Here is a 16,900-nt window from a genome sequence, read left to right as displayed (position 1 = left end):
TTTCAAGTAAGCAAACTGCTGTGGGTTTCTTGCACTGTCTTTCTTGTTAGTGTTGAAGAGCGAAGGGCCTCGTGACTGTAATGAAATTGTCAGGTTATAGTAATTACACTGGTAATTTGATCTGTGGCACTTTGAATGAATCCATGTGTGCAGAGTTTGCTGCTTTTCTCTGCTCAGTCCACTGGCCTTTACATTCCTGAAAGCTGAAGAGTAATAGAGCTCATTAGACTTTATAGGAAAAGGGCTTTTATCACCTCGTCAACTCAGGCAGCAGACTGCCATTATATTCTTAATTTTGTGTGGCTACATAGATGTTGATGCACACTGCCCTGCCAGGTTTGTACTGATATTGTTTCTTACAGACACTTTTTATTGACATTTCGAAGCTTGAATTAAATTTTGTGTGGCACCACTACAGATGTCTTCAATTAGATGAAGTTAAATAAAAGGGGTTATATATCAGAGGCCACGGGATTCTTGAAATTCTTTATTCTCAAACAGTTGCCACAAGCAAATCTAGCAGTGTGTAAGTCTGTTTACTCTTTTGAGCAAAAATAATTTAAAATAGAATTTAAACCTTACATGTTTTCGATTTGTCGGGTTTTGAATTTTTAATGTTATTATTAGCTGCAAATAGTATGAACACCCAAACTCTTCCTGTCTTTTTTGTTTTCTCAATTTATTATTCAGTTTGGTTTCTGTTTTGGCTAGGGGCTCTGGCATAAAAAATGAATGCTTTAAAAAAAATGATACAGTGCGTAGTAGCAGAAAACTAGGCAGTTTTCTAGCAGTAAACAGGGTCATGTAAAGAGAAGTTTGAATGTTATTTTACTCATGCTTTTGTTTTAGAGGCTACTTTTAAACATTTGCCATTTTACCACTTCACATATGCAAATATAGCCTGGTTGGGAGAGGAATGGTGGTCATGGTTCAGCACAGAATGGCCTGCAGGACTCACCCAAAACCCTGTGCCCTGGTACCCTGTTGTTGTCAGGGGGAGAAGGGCACAAGGAAAATCTGGACTGCTCAGAGTGATTCCTAGTTTTTAGTGCTCAGAGAATTAGGGGGATGTTCTGGGCCAGTGTCATCATCACTAATAATCATCTCAGTGCTTGGTCTCCTCAAGTTCTTCCATGTCATCTTGAGACAGCAGTTGGAATGAGCCTCAGCCCTTGGATGTGCTGTGGCATTCTGCAGGCAAAGGATGATTTTGTTTTGTTTTCAAATTACTCTCTAATTGCTCTTTAATCTTTTTTTTTCCTCTTGACTGATGTTAAGCATTAAATTGCCGATTTCATAATGCTCCTGTCAAAATAATCTTTTTGAAAGAGCTGGTAATTTATACCCATTGTTTTGGGTGTGTCTACAGCAATGTTTTTTCCTGCATGTGTTTATGCTCTGTGGATTTATGAACTTTGGGTAAATCAGTGTTATGGGATCTTTCTGTAGCTGTTTACCCTCAGTTCTTTTTTAACTGTCCTGAATACTTTTCAGTAATGATCTTGTTTTGCTGCAACATCCTTCAGTCTTGAGTGATTCACCTGTGAGTCTGGAGAACCTGGATCCAGCACAATGGAAAGGGATCTGTTTTCTGTTGTGCAAATGATCATTTGTTCTCACTTTGTTTCCTGTTATATGTATGAAGAGGCTTTTGAATTCTAAAGAGCCGAAAGATGTTTGTGAATCTCAGTCTTTGCTCTTCAAAAGCACATCAGCTTCTGCTTTGCATTATTTTGTTTATTGATTTGATACTTAATTCTCACTGATCTAATAATAAATGACACCATTACAGGTCTGTAAATCCCAGGATCACCTTCTGTAGGATGTCATATTTTACTTACATTTGATACATGGCTCGGGACTAAATCAAAACACATTTCATGTAGAGATTTTGGCAAGTTGCTTTTTTTTTCCATCATCTCCACGATGTTTGTAGAGTGATGCTCAAAGTCTCTTGCAACTGAAGTCCTTTGTGCCCTCACAGCTTCACTAATCCTTTTAGGATTTTAAGCTTACTGTGAGTTTAGCTCAAATTCCAGACTTTTCCAGTCAGGTACAGAAGTTACCTCTGTAAGGAATGTCATATTTCGATGCTGTGACTTGATTTACTTTGTTTTGATCTGGAATCACGGAGCTGTTCAGGTTGGAAGGGACATGTTGAGATCACCTAGTCCAGCCCCCTGCTCGAGCAGACAAGAGCAGAAAGTTGTCCAGGACTGTGGGTTTTGAACATCTCCAAGGGTGGAGACTCCACCAGTGCCATTATTTGTCCCTCTTCTGAGTTAAAACCTCTGTCCTTCTGTTCAGATTGGATTTCCTGTGTTCCTCATTGCCCAGGATGCTTTTGGCCTTTTTTTCCTGAGAGAGGGTGCATTGCTGGCTTTCCTTAACACAGACCTGCAGTGCTGCCTCTCTGCTGCCTCAGCCTGTGTTTGTCAACTGCTTTCACAGCATCTCCATAATCCCTAATGAAAGGAGGACAGGGTACTGAAAAGGGAATAATACCTTGCTAGCCAAGGGATAGGAATCTGCCATATGGTGGGTTGTGTGTGTGTGCCATTGGGAAAGGAACTGCTGGAATTAATCACTTTACTTATTCGGCAAATAATTTCCACTGGAGTGTGGGAGTCAAGAGTTTCCTGCCTTATTTTTATTTTTTTTCTCTGATTAAGGGATAGCATGGGCTTCATAACTTCCTCCTCCCTCCATCCACAGGGAGGGTAAAATGGAAGTTCAAAATATGAAATTTCGTGAAACCTTCCAGAGAAAAATAATCATGGAGTGTGTGGGCAGGCCCCATTTTGGGTAATTATAAGTAAAACACCTCTTAAAATTAAAGAATGACCAATGTGCCTTGAAGATAATTGAGCACTCTCACCATCATTGAAGTTCAATTATAAGCAGTTATTACATTGAGATGTACTAATTGGGCAATATATAATACCAGTTCTATTAAATATTTAAATTTTAATAATGTGTTTTAAAATATGAGCAATCAAATGTGTTCATGGAATCATTAGCTAGCAGAATATGAAAACAGGTAAAATTAACGTGTAATGGAATATATTGTATTTTTCTCTGCATTACAGTCTAAACACTGGAGAGAAAATTATGAGGGTTTGTCGTGGATTTAGTTATTTTTTTCTTTTTTTCCTCAATATAATCAGATTGTAATAATTCATTGTATTGAAATATGAGTATAAACTGTTAATTTTAAATAAATGGGTCCCTCTGGATTGTTTCCAGGCTAAGGCATAATTTTAGTTAGATAAGGTAAGCCCCTTCTGCTGGGTCTTGCTCACCTGATGTCAGTGGTATATTTTACATCACCCTTGACAAACATGGTCCCAGTGGAGCTGTCAGTAGTAGGGAATGGTTATAACCTCCTTCAGGAAAATGTTTCATATTCTAGACCTGTTTCAGGTCAAATTGCCTGGATGGTGCTTAGGAAATCAAGCTAAAGGAGCCAAGTATTCATTGAGAAATGGGAGAAAACGTAATCCTGACAAGCATTACAAAGGATTACATTGTATGAGAACTTTTGAAGGAGGAGGAAAGTCTTACTCTTTTTAAAACGTTATTTGCTTAATGTAATGGGGATCCCTGAACATTCTGCCTGAGATCAGTGCTGTGCTCATTATGTTTGTTACCGAGCATAGACCCTTTTATGTTCATGACATTTTACTGTAATTGCATTAGTGAAATAACTGTAGGTTGTACTTTACCAGAAGTTTTTAACTTCAGTTTGCAGAGTTCCAGTTCCATGTGATGCTCTTTGGAGGTTTGGGGTCACACACAGGCACAACATTTGTTTAACTTCAGGAGACTTTGCTTTGGGTGAAAATCTTTTCCATGCTGGCTAAGAGACTATCTGTTGTAACATCCATTAAATCCTATATGACGAATTTTTGGCAAAGAAAGAAAATCTGTTTTAACTGAAACTTCTTTAGGCAAGTCTGTGTTTCATTACCAATCACATTTCCCTATGGCTTTGAGGAGATGTTTCATTTTTTGTCACTGGCTGCACCCTGATAGCTGAGAAAAGAACCTGACCTGTGCTGAGAAATCCTTAGACAACATTTCTTACTTGACTGTGTCCCTGCTTAAAAGTTGGACCACTGACCACGTGATTTCATTTGGCTCTGCTGAAAAGTTGAGGATACAGAATGAAACCTTAACTGTTGGATAAGTAGGCTTTACCTGAACAAGATAACCCAGTGTAATGTGCTATATCTGACTTTAATATCCTCATGTACTGCAGATGGAGCTCTCAAATGTTTAACCATTTCACTTTTAGAGTATTCCTAGCTCCACATCTAGTTTTGTGCTATATAACTATATAAAAATGCAAACATTTTGTTATGTGGCCTTTGTTTTGGGACTTACTGGTTGGGTGAGTCACTTGGAATGATTTTTTGCTCACGTGGCTGATTTCTTTTGACACATGTGGTACCAATTAGAGTAATTTCTCCTGCCCATCATCTCTTCAGCCTGTGCTACTGTATCAAAATACTTGATTAAACCCACCTTCTGTTGTTGTAATGCAAAACAGTTGGTAATAGCAGGCAATATTGTCGGATTTATTGAGTGAGAAGCAGCTTTCTGAAGACCTGGCAATGCAGTGGAAAACATGACTAGATGGATAATTAAGTTGAGCACAGTGGAATTCGGGATTAAAGTAAACTTGACGTGGGAGAAAATGGAATGCCAAAGTCGGTTGTGTAATACAGTTTAAATTAGGAGATCATTTTCTTCTTAACTCGAAGCATGAGTTTCTGGCTCGAGGTGCTTTACCCCATCCAGAGGCAAAGTTCACATCCAGAACCACAGCACACAACAATAGCCAGTTCCTTGGTGTTTTTGCAGCAGATAACTCTGATGTGGGATGACAAAGTAGTAGTTCCACACATTTTTGTTGCAACACAGTTTCAGGTTCTTAGATAAAAAGTATTTCATCGGTTATAGAGAGAGTAAACCATGTTACATAAAGAATTAACTGTTCACTTCTTTTTATGCTCCTCTGAACTAAATTTAATGGCCACTGTGAGAAGCTCTGTGGCCAAAGAGCTGCCAGTGCCTGGGGACATAGAGGAGAGAAGAAGAATGGTCCTTGGGAAGGGCTGGCACAGGGACATGGCATTCACCTTTCTGCCCTTGGGCTTTGCCTCTTGTTGCAGAGTAGGTTGGTCACATTAAAGGGTGTCTGCAGAATTTGCTTGCATGTCATAATGCATTAATAACTTGGTGAATCACCTGGTTTGATCATGTCAGTCCCATAAATGCTCAATGGCTCTTTCATATTTGTGTTTGGGATGTGTGATGTGTGAGGTTTACCCATTACAAATACAGCAAAGTCACAAATGATCCAGTGAAATAACACTGTTTTCCCTGCTTTTCAAATTCCTTCTTTTCCTAAACACGGAAGGCCAGAATAAATTTTCACAGCATTGAGTTGTGTGTTAAAATTCTTTCTAAAATTGCTTTCTTGCTGGAATTGTGTCAGACAGTCATGTCCCTCTCCTGTTTTCTCTTAGGCAGAGCATGCCCCGAATGGACCGGAATGTGGCTATGGATCTTTCCACCAGCAGTACTGGCTGGATGGGAAGATAATTGCTGTTGGTGTGATTGATATCCTGCCCTACTGTGTGTCCTCTGTCTACCTGTACTACGACCCAGACTTTTCTTTCTTATCCTTGGGAGTCTACTCTGCATTACGGTAAGAGGACATTTTCATTATCTGGTTGGATGTAAGAGTAAGAATTGATACCTCTCTCTAAACTTGTGCTTTTATTTTCAGTCTAAACATATACTGGTAACACTATACCTAACAAAGTATTTCTGGTGTTTGGGGTTTTTTTTTTTGTTGTTGTTGGGTTTTTTTTAAAATTCTCTGTGGTTGGTCCCATTCCAAATAAATTTTTAATTGTCATCATGACTAGGGATGTATCTTTCCCGTTAGCTGAATACTTTTACAGATTAAGGAAACACTCAGAAACTAAATACCTAGTTTTTATTGCCCCTGAAAATAATTTAGTATTGCTTGGTTTCAGCAGGAAAAGCCCCTTTTTTGTTTGAGTAGAAATAATTTTTCCTTTGACCTTTTTCTTAGCTCAGTCAGCAAATGAAATTAATCACTTTTATAGTTTTATGCACATTGAGATCATAAATAACAGAGTACCTAAAAAACATTGTCTTCTGCATTAGTAGTCTCCTGCTGTACTAGCACTAAGTATATTTTTCAGGTATGTTAATCTCATTATCTTTGCCTTTAGAAAGGCTGATGGAGAGAGTAATCCTATGAATTTTAAAGCCTTACATTAATTATCAACAGCCTTGCAAAACAGTAGGAATAGTGGGTAATGCTTTTCACTGTGAACTAGACTTGTATGTGAAATTGCAAGTTACTGTTTTTCTTTCATAAGCAATTTTATGATTCCATTATTATTATAAGGAGGAAAAAAAAAAAAACCCTTAGTGAGTGGAAATACTTGTGCATCTCAATTTTTTTTCCTTACCTTTTTGCTTCTCTGCTTACATGAAGTGAGTTGGTCACAGACACGTGGTGTTCCCAGGGAGGTTCTGGTGAAGCAAACTGGGTTTGAACCTCATGGCAGACACATCTGTTTCCAAGTTTGAGTTTGAGAAGCTGCAGCACAAGTTCTTTTTGCCTGTTGAGGTTTGCACTGAGCTCCTTCAGGTGCAAAAGAAGCACAGGAGTTGTGAGGCCCAGCTTTCTTCTTTCTCCAAGGCATCTTTTGAGAGGCATCTCCTCTGTAGGTGGAGCTTCTCAGCTAATTTTTATTATTACCCAACAGGGTGGGTAAATGGCATGACTGGAACTACATAAAGCCCAAACACTATTTTTAGGAAGCTTTGTATCACAGTTACTTCATAAACTTTTGCTTTTTATAACTAATAAACCGTGTGCAATTTAATCTCTCAAAAGTCTAATCTGAATTTGTTTAGATTCTTAGGAAATAAAGACATCCTAATCAAAATCTCTATTTTTTTCAATTCTCCCTTGGGTGTGAATTTTGTGATTTCTGAATAATCTTTATATGAAGGAGAAACTGTAGAATCATGTCAGGAGGGACCTCTGGGTGTCATCTGCTGCAGTTCCAGCACAAATCAGGGCCAACTTCAAAGTCATTGTGAGCATTAATGAAGCTGCTCCTGTAGCTTCTCCAGTGGTCTGCAGCTAAAAGGGTCTGAAGTGTCATTTTTCTGAGGCTTTCAGTGCCACTGGTGATTTTATAGAATTAATCAGAATTAACAAATGTAGAAAAACACTGGAACTCCTATGACTTGGAATTGATCTATTTTCTGTTAGATTTTTAGAAATATTTTATTACATACGTTAGATACTTGAAATTAGACTATTTTTTCCTTGCAAGCTGAACATATAACATAAAACACTAAGTCTTCCTAAGAGCTGTTTTTTTTAGTATTTGTACATATCACATTACTTTATGTAATAATAGACTGACATAATCCATGCTTATGAATTCTCGAAATGATTTTAAATTTTCTGTATAATAAATTTAAAGCTGTGTCAGTGCACCATGGCTCAACTTGTGAAAAAGCAGCTTATAAATTGTGTGGCATTCAAGGCAATAAAAACAAGTTCCCAACAGTCTTAGAGGGAGCCAGCCTTGTTCTTCTTTCAAAGAGGGAGGAAAAAAAAAGTTGAGTTCGGGAGGACTGAGGAAGTTGCAGAGGAATCTGATACCATCAAAGCTGTTGCCAATTTTACTCTGAGGAGGTTAAACTGCCTCGCAGTGCTGTCACTTCCACTTCATGCCACTGGGAGAATTTTTGCTGCTGAGTCGTAGAAAGGATGGGATTTGAGGATCATTTGAAATATGTAGGCATGTGTTAAAGAATGAGGGGGGAAGAAGCTGCTTGGAAATACCAGTCTTACCAAAGGAAAAAAAAAACCAAACATCCCAAAATACTGAGTGACTCCTGTTCATATGATCAGAAAGTTAAACCTTCCCCCTGCTACTTAAGATCATGAACAGTAGACAATCACAGTATTCATAATCTCTCTTTAGCAGGAGGACAGGTACTTGAACTTCTTTTGGAATTGGGCTGTGTAGCACTGAAATACTAAATCTGAATTTTGTGTTGATGAGATGGATGTTTTTCTCACTACCTGACTCCTCTTGTGCCATTTTAACTCCTTATAGATATAGAGAGGACCATAAATGAAAGGTTTGCAAAAAGATAGTTGCAAGTCTGTGGTCCCTTTTCTTTAGGGAAGATTTAGGCAGAAGGTGTGCAGGTGGTGTGGTGCCATCCAGTGACACATCCTTGCTGTTCCTGGTGTGGAATGATGGAGTCAGAGGACTCTCCTGCCCTGGATCACAGCACACCCTCCTGGAAAGCAGAAAGAAAAGGATGTTACAGCATCCTCCCAGTAAAACTGTGCCTGGAGTGGGGTTGGCTGGATAGATGAATGGAGGACAGAGGACAAACTGGAGTTCAAGGTCCTTTCCTACAGCACAGCACTGGAGACTGCAGGAATGTGAAGGCACTGGCAGTGGTTCAAGCTCCCTTTACTATCAGAGGCACTAATTTGGTTGGATGAAGCATTGCTGCCCATGCTAAGATTTGCTGCTGCTGCAGCCCAATTTTTACCTCATTACATTGGAGTCTGTCTCACTTTCTGTTCAACCTTGAGTCCTTTTATTAGATCTTATTGTATAGTTCAATTGGAAAGAGCCTTTAAGGGATTTTGAAATTCAACAGTAATGTTTTTCCCCTGCAGTATTCCAGCTTTTGAATTGCAGGAAGGTGTTTGTTTAATTAGGTCCAGGATAACCTGCATGAAAACAGTAAGGTGATTTAATTTCATGCTCTGGCTTGTGAAGATTATGTATAGGAAGTGCATCTTTGTACTTTTTTTAGAGGTATAAATCTCACTTCTGGAATCTGTTGTATTTTCCTGGGGTTTAAGCTATGGAATAGATTCAGTTTCTAGACAGACTCTTGTTTTTGAACAGGCCTCAGCAAACTACACACAACTGAAATGTTGAATTTTCAGTACATTTAAACATCTTTATTACTAATTTAACATTAAATGATAAAGAATCTCCAGTATTTGTGTATGCTTCCTATATGCATGTACTCATATCTTGGATCATAGAGGGGTTTGTGTTGGAAGGGACCTTTTAAAGTTCATCTGCTCCAGCTCCCCTGCAATGAGCATCTTATTCCTTTGTCACTGAAAGCAAGAACCAACATCCATGTTTTACCAAATTGGTTACAAAAACGATCTGCAAAGTTAGAAATGCTGTAAAAATGATCCTTATAGAGGAAGCACTGACTGAGCCTTTGTAATAGTGCTGCTTTCCTTGGGCCAGTGAAATAAAAAGCAAACTTATTTTGGAATACACTGACACTTTTCTTTCAAAATGAAGGAGAAAATTGTACCAACACTCATGGGATGGGTGAAAAATACCTTTTGTTGCATAAAAATGGATGTTTTTACATGCAAATTGTTGGAACACAAATGATGGAACAAACAAGAGGCTTATCCTTGAAGCTTATTTTTTTAAAAATACTCTGATTTCCTGAGCCAGGTTAGCCAGTCTGTGCAATAGATGGGCCAGATTTCTGTAGAATTCCAGTATACATGAATATTAATAAGAAAGCTGTTAAATAGAGGCTCTTAATCACTTTTATTTAAATTTCAAGTCTGGCAGTTGGCAGGACAAGGCACAAAAATGAAAGTATTTTTAAGCCTGACGTGGTGTTGTTTATTTTGGTGATTTGTTTGTTTGGTTTTTAAGTATTAATTTTCAGTTTTTTATGTGTGGGTTTTTTTTAAAACATTAGTTTGGAGTTTATGATCTTCATATTTTATTTTTTAGAGGTCTAGTCCTTTTAAATAGATCAAGAGCCAGGTAGCTGTAAAATATTTCACTATGAAGAGGTAAAATAACTGTAAGAATCGTATTCAAATGTAATTAGTCTTTTCTTTCCTTTCACAGAGAAATTGCTTTTACTAGGCAACTTCATGAAAAAGCTCCTGATCTCTGTTTTTATTATATGGGTTTCTACATTCATTCATGCCCCAAAATGAGGTACAAGGTAAAGTGTGTTTTTACATATTTCCTTAGTGTACTGTTATTCAAAGCTTTTGACAGTGCTCACAGTAATATAATATTTTGTAAGTGTCCTTTTGGATTTTAATGTAGGCTTTATATGGTTAAATGTGAATGTTGGTTACTATTTAACTTGGCTTAGGATTTTTATTTTTTTTTTAATTTAGCTGCGTGTGCTGTTTGTTCCAGCTTGGCTTAAGAGCAGTTCACATGGAGAGCTTTTCAAGAGTGTCAGATAATGGTTTGTCATTGGCTTACCTGGTTATCTCTGTTTACAGTATCTCTTCCAGTAGACTGCAATTCTCCCTTTTTTGGGTTTGCATATTTGTGGAACTGTTGCTTGGTGACCAGAGGCAGTGATAAGATGCCTTCGTGGTCTTGGAAAAGCTTGGGCTTTTCCTCCTTGTTTTTATTTTAAAGATGGGGGACTTGTCTGCCCCTGAAATCAGTGAGAGGTTTGGGGAGCAGCAATTTTGAGCCAGGTAGCAGATTTTTGAGGAGGGGGCCAGGAGAACCCCCAGGATGTTGAGGGTGACCACTCTGTCACCAACCCTCCTTTGTAAAACCCTCTTGGCTTCAGCTCAGTTTAGACCCGAGTGCTTAAGAGTGTCTTTCCTCTGTGTCTTAGATCTTTTCTCTGGAACTGTATCATTGCTTTTGAATATTATTATGATACAATTCCAAGTACTGAACATTGATAGCAATTTCCTGAACATTTGCACGTTTATATCTGTTAATAATGTGAAAAGATAAAAAGCTCACAGAATCTAGAGTAAGAGGTGCAGTGTTTTCATTCCCTTTTTTTCCCCTCAAAGTGTGCTAGAAGTCTGCAATATTTTCAGCTAGTTTGCAAATACCCAAAAAATTGTGAGGCTCACTAAAAGTGGGGGTTGTGAAGGAAAAACCATTTCAGCTTTTTTTATGGTCTACACTCCAGGTGACCACAAGGATTCAGTCTTCTGAAAATAACAAATAACAAATGCCTTCCTCAGATTTTTTTTAGAAGATGTTTGTCTGTGTGTGTGTGTCCCTTTTGCCAATTTGAATTTATCATGTACATCTGCTGGCCAAACAAAGAGAATATTAAGTTTGAGGGAAGCAAATGGGTTGGAAATGAGTTGGAAAGCACTGCCTCTGCCATTGAAATCATCTTGCTGTCACATCACCAGCTTGAACCACAGGTTCTGATTACTTTCTCTACTCTTTGGAGATATTTTAAAAGTTTGGGATGAGTTGTCCATGTTGAGACGCTGCAATTTAACATCTTTTGTCTGTTCTACAACCTGCAGGGTTCAAGACTTGTAAAAAGAATGCCTTTGGTTTGCCAGGGCACTTAGGAAAAGAAACAAATCTGGCTATAATGGCAAAAAGTGTTCCAGTTCTGAAATATGTCATGGTTAAGAAACTTTGGGTTCAGCTGCTTGTAGTGTTTTATTAAAAACATGAACTTTGTATACATGGATTAAATAAATGTAATAAAGTAGCCAGCAAAATATTTAAATACAAGTTAATTGCTAAACTCAAGAGCCACTATACATTGGTATTATTTATCTTAATGTGGTATCTGTTCTGTTGGGCCAGTGCTGGTATTTGGAAATGATTCCATCAGGAATATAAGATTCCCACAATGCTTCTGGATTTCATTCTTAAGTGTTGGAAATGGAATAGATTGTAGTGGGAGTATTTTACTTTTTGTTTCCCCCACAAAAGCTCTTTTTCTTCCCTTGCTTAGACTTCATGACTACCTGATATGACTGTGATTGGGTAGAATGTACATTTTAGTCTCCCAGAAACCTGCACATGTTGTTGTGCTTGGGTAGTTCAAGCTGGGGCAGGGGCTGTGGGGGGAGAAGAAGAAAGCCTGCTCTCAGATAATTAGAACACACAGAAACACACATAATGTATTGGCAGAGCAATAATTTAATAAATTAATTGCAATTCTATTTTATATTTCTTTTCCTGGGTGTATTTGCTTTAGAAGTAGCCAAAAGGAACGTGACTGAAAATCAAGTTGACGTTAATTCTGTGTGGTTCCACTTTACCCTCACTGAAATAATACACCGAAAACAAATTCTAAAGCTAAGCTCTGAAATGTGTCTGGATAATGCCACTGCTCTTGGGAAGTGATTGGGAATGGTAAAGTAGGGTGGGCAAGTACTGACTTTGCAGATTAAGTAATTTCAGTAATGCCTGCTTGACTTAGAGGCATTACATGCTGGAGACTTTGCTTTATTACAGTTTAATAGAGATGTTAGAGGCTCCCTTCCCTAAATGGTAATAAAATGGAAAGAATGAGAGGCTGTAGGCAACTGTTGTTAAACTGATGGCAGGTAAGGAAATTAAATAAAGGGGAAAAAAAAAGAAGGAGCTGGAAAGCAAACCCCACTGGGGTTTTATCCTTTGCTTGTAATTTTCTTTGCAAATCTTATCCTAGAATTTTTAGAAAGGGAGGCTCAGCACAGTGTCACTTCTCTGAACATGCAGTGTCTTCTGAAGAACACATACCTACATAAAATTATACAAAATTTATTACAGTGGAGTCATGGAATTCGGGAAATCTTTGAAAATTTTCCTTCTCCTAGTCAGGGTGATCAGTGGAAATGCCTGAGCTGACACTTGCATTTGATTTTTGATGGCCATGCAGTACTAGACAACTTCTAGCAAAGGTGCCTGGGCTTGGCTACTGGTTTGTACCAAACAGCTGAGTCTCTTGCTGCTGGTTAAAGAGGGATGAATTGGGATGCATAAGGAACAGGGACTTCAGGATGTTGATTTAAGGAGCTTGGAAGTGTTCCCCTTTGCATGGAGTAAAACTCAGTCTGCTGTACAGGATGTGTTTGGAGTAATTGGGAATCTGTTCCATGAGCTGTTGTATTCCTCTTACAATGCAAGGCTGATGCTTTAATGCTGTGCACATGAGGGCATGGCTGGACATTTTGGTTTGGGATGCACATGGCTCCAGGGTTGGAGCTATGGACGTCCAGCAGCAATCATTAAAGCCTTGCTCTGCAGGGGTACCCTCTTGCAGTGCAAGCTGTAGACATCTCTTCTGGATTCTGACTTTTTTGGGTCTGTAAAGTAGTAGTCAAACATTGTTTTTTAAATCGTTGGTAATATCTGATCATATATAGCAGTGTCTGGTGTTTGGTATAGCTATGGTATAATTTTAATTTTTAATTTCTTATAATATTGTGGTATAAAATTCGGCAGCTGCTGAATATTTTTAGCTACAGCTGAACAGGTCAGGGGCTAAACTGGCAGAGAATATGTGGGGGTCAGTGTGTGACCTCCTCATCTGAAGGATTATCTTTCCACAAATGGTACAATTTGTGGCATGAATACTGTGTAATCCAATGGAAGATTGGAGGCCTGAGTGTCCTGGAAGCCAATCCCAAGTCAGGATTCCTGTGGCTAAGTAACAGAGTTGAAGAATTCTGCATTATCAGGCAGGAAGATGAATGGTTAGAGTGTCATCTAACCCATGGATCAGACATAATTACAGAGGTTTTTAAAAATAAAGCTTCCTTTTGACTCACTGTTCCCATTCCTTTTGTCCCCAAGCAGCCTTGGCATGGATTGCAACGGGATTTTGAAACAGTGGAGTCCCAGGGAAATCACTTTAAGATGGGACAAGGGAATATATTGTGACATTTAGACTATTTTTTAGTTCCCAACTTCTCTCAGATTTCTTCTCGTGTATGGGTTAATATTTATAAACTGGTAAAATCTACATTAAATTGAGACAAAAGGATTTCTGTAGTCCTGTTGACTCTTAATATGGAAAAATCCAAGGAAAAACCTGAAGCAATGGCTTTGTTCCATTTTTTTCTGGGTAGGTTGGGGTAATGCAACATTAAAATGGTTCTCTGAAGGAATTCATGACCTTGTGGTAAACCTTCTCAGGCTCTGTTAGATGTGGTGGGTCTTACATTGGAAAATAGTCTCCTGGAAAATTTTCCAGGAGTCATAAGATGCAAAGTCTTTTTCCTAATGCATTTTAGAGTGTGTGATCAAATTTTAAGTATAAGAAAGTATTTTTCTTTCAGATGAGGTTGGTCTCAGGGTTGCTTCTCACGTGTTTAAGTCCTGTATGTGTACTTGTTAGTGTTTTTCACTTAAAGACACTTGTTTACAAACATATTTATAGAATTACAGAATTAAAAGAAGCACCTTTAGCAAGCAGCCATATCAGAGAGATGTTTGAGATGACCTTGGATTTTTTTCCTCTACTAATATTCTGCTTTACCCTGCATCTTTCAAGTCAAAAATTTTACTCTATGGCTCTGTGTTAAGAGTTCACATTTTCCAGTCTCTACTGAACTCTTTGAGATCCTTTCTGTTCTTTCCATTGCAGTCCTTTGCTGATTTTGAGTCTCTTTAGGGGTGACCCTAAACAGCTGCTGGGTTTGTTTCTGGTGTAGTTGCTGCTGTATTTGCTTTTGGGCTCCTGTTGACGTTTAAATAATTTTCTCCTCTTAGGTTTTTGTGTTGGGAAGGATTTGTTGGTGACATTTTCTAGGTGAGTGTCCTGGGCTTTGTGAGGTTTCTTCTGTGTCAATATTTGCACATAAATACTGCAGTTGGAGCTTGTATCAGTACTTGTTTTGGTCAATAATCTGCTTTCCCTGAAGCCACTCCACTGATGCTGGTAAATAACTCTCAGTGTACTTTGAAGTGCACAACAGATTTAATGTCTTCTTGCTGTGTTATCTCTGTGTGCCATTTTAAGACCATTCTATGATGTGAAGAGGTGTTTTGACTGAAGCCTTTATCCAGACTTGTATGCAGGCCAAAGTAAATGGAATTATTTCAAACAGTCTCCTTCAGTATCAAGTCATGGCCAGACTTCAGATAGATGGAATACTAGAAAGGGCCCTGAGATGTCAAAAAAGAAACAAAAGGCTGATTCAACTGTGATTAATCATTCTTAAACTAAATACCTCTTACTGACTGTGGTCCTAAGCGGTGCCCCTGGAATTTTATGGCACTTGAGAGGCAATTTCTTTGGCTGCTTTCAGGAATTTCAGCATCACTCCTCCTGCAGCAGCACAATGCATCCAGTGGTAGCCTGGACATCCACAGGATCTGCAGAGGTCTGGCTCATCCCTGCTTGTCCAGACCCTCTCCTCATATCTGCCTGTGGAATTTAGTTAACCTTTCCAATAAGCTGGGATTTGCTGTGCAAGCTGAAATGTGTGAGGGAAGGAGCTTTGATGTGACTCACAGTGATCCTGTGGGATTTTGGGGGTGGTGAGCACACACTGTCGTGGTTCTGCCATGGAGCAGCAAACGGCTTTGCTTCATGTGTCACCAGTTCCACACACAGAGATCTGTGCATGGGCTATTTATTCAGTATTATTGAAGTTGCTACCAGCTGTCAGCCTCCTTTTCTCACTGGTATTACTATTTAGCTTGATAATGGGAAAATATTCTGAGCTGGGAGTAGTTTGGAGGACTGGAGTTGCTCTGCTCAAGTCTGTTAGCATGTGAGCTAGTGGCTTTTCCAGGATTAATGTTGTCAGTTTACAGGAACAAATCTGCATTCCAATTAGTACAAAACAATTTGTTTTGTTTTTCTTTTTAATAAACAGGTCATAAATAGTCAGCTAAACATCCTGAAAAGCCAGTAGTTGTCACAGATTGCCAGGTTGTCGTTTGCAATACCATTTAATAATAAAGAAATGAAATATCTGCATTGTAAAACCATTATCTACTCTAAGAAAGCAATAAAAGTTGTGACAACACAGTGGTTTTGCTTTTTTTTGGCAAGACTGTTGAAAAGAAACAGCAAATAATATAGACAAAACCATATAATAATAAAGCCCTGAAAATTATAAATTGTACAAGTAGGGGGGGATAATCCCTGGTTTTATCTTGTTGACATCACTTTTAACTCTCTCCCTCCCTCCTTCCTTCCTTCCATTTCCTCACTGCACTTCCCTACTGGTTGGGTTACTCCCCTACATGAGCTTCAGCAGCTAAAATTGAACATTGATTTCTTCAGAGCTCTGACCTTACCCAGTGTGTTCCTTCTAATGGTTTGGGTTGGTGTCTAAGGAGAAAAAGCCTACTCTGGATTATATTGGGCTTCAGGCATTAAAACCCAAAGGGATTTTGAGAAGTCTTTAGAAGCAGCCAAGACTTCCAAGAGGATTTTGGATGATTGATTCAGTGTATGTGTTAAATGCTTCTGAAAATCAAGCTGCTTTAATACTCCTTCAAAGTATGACTAATGCAAAAAGTCCTTATCTGTCTACATGTATTTTATCAACTGTGTTTTGACTGGAACGTTGGATGTCTGGTTTTTGGATCTGAGAAGTCAGGTGCTGTAGTCAGGATTCCAGTGTCCTTTCTGCTTAATGCTCCCCTCTTCTTTTTTTACCTTTTTATTTCCTTTTGTTTCTTTCCTTCCATAAAAGCTTTCTCCTTTCACCTCTCCTTATCTGGAAGCCCACACTAAATAAATGGAACTTAACATGTTGGAATAAAGAACTCTGAGAATGTGGGGCAGAATAAAAATACCACAGGGGAAAAATTATTGGTTCTTTAGTTCTTGATGTAATGCTAGTGATTAAGTATTTAAAAGCTTTTCTTTTTGACTTTTGACAGCTTCCTACAAAGTGTTTGAGGACTCTTTCTAGGTTTCTTTTTTCTTAAAGACATCTAGAGACAGGTTGTGAAAACTACATTATTATGAGCATCAACAAGCAGAAATAAGGAGATGCTCCTGCCATAACTGAATGTTAACAGGGGATTTCCAGTGAAAATGTAATTATTTAGAGCAGAATTGC

At 38.5% G+C, this 16,900-nt stretch overlaps 1 protein-coding gene across 5 annotated transcripts in view; it reads left to right on the top strand.

Moving 5' to 3' along the window:
* ATE1 (arginyltransferase 1) overlaps positions 1 to 16,900 on the top strand; it is a 75,165-nt gene that overhangs the window by 19,004 nt on the left and 39,261 nt on the right. For all 5 annotated transcript variants that reach the window (XM_017809232.1, XM_017809230.1, XM_017809229.1 and 2 more), the window contains exons 9-10: positions 5,535 to 5,716; positions 9,996 to 10,095. In XM_017809232.1, the coding sequence (XP_017664721.1) occupies positions 5,535 to 5,716; positions 9,996 to 10,095 (282 nt within the window). The remainder of the gene's footprint in view (positions 1 to 5,534; positions 5,717 to 9,995; positions 10,096 to 16,900) is intronic.

The sequence above is a fragment of the Lepidothrix coronata genome, unplaced genomic scaffold, assembly GCF_001604755.1.
Source record: "Lepidothrix coronata isolate B3197 unplaced genomic scaffold, Lepidothrix_coronata-1.0 Scaffold25, whole genome shotgun sequence".
Taxonomy (NCBI): domain Eukaryota; kingdom Metazoa; phylum Chordata; class Aves; order Passeriformes; family Pipridae; genus Lepidothrix; species Lepidothrix coronata.
This window is presented reverse-complemented; position numbering and strand designations above follow the sequence as displayed.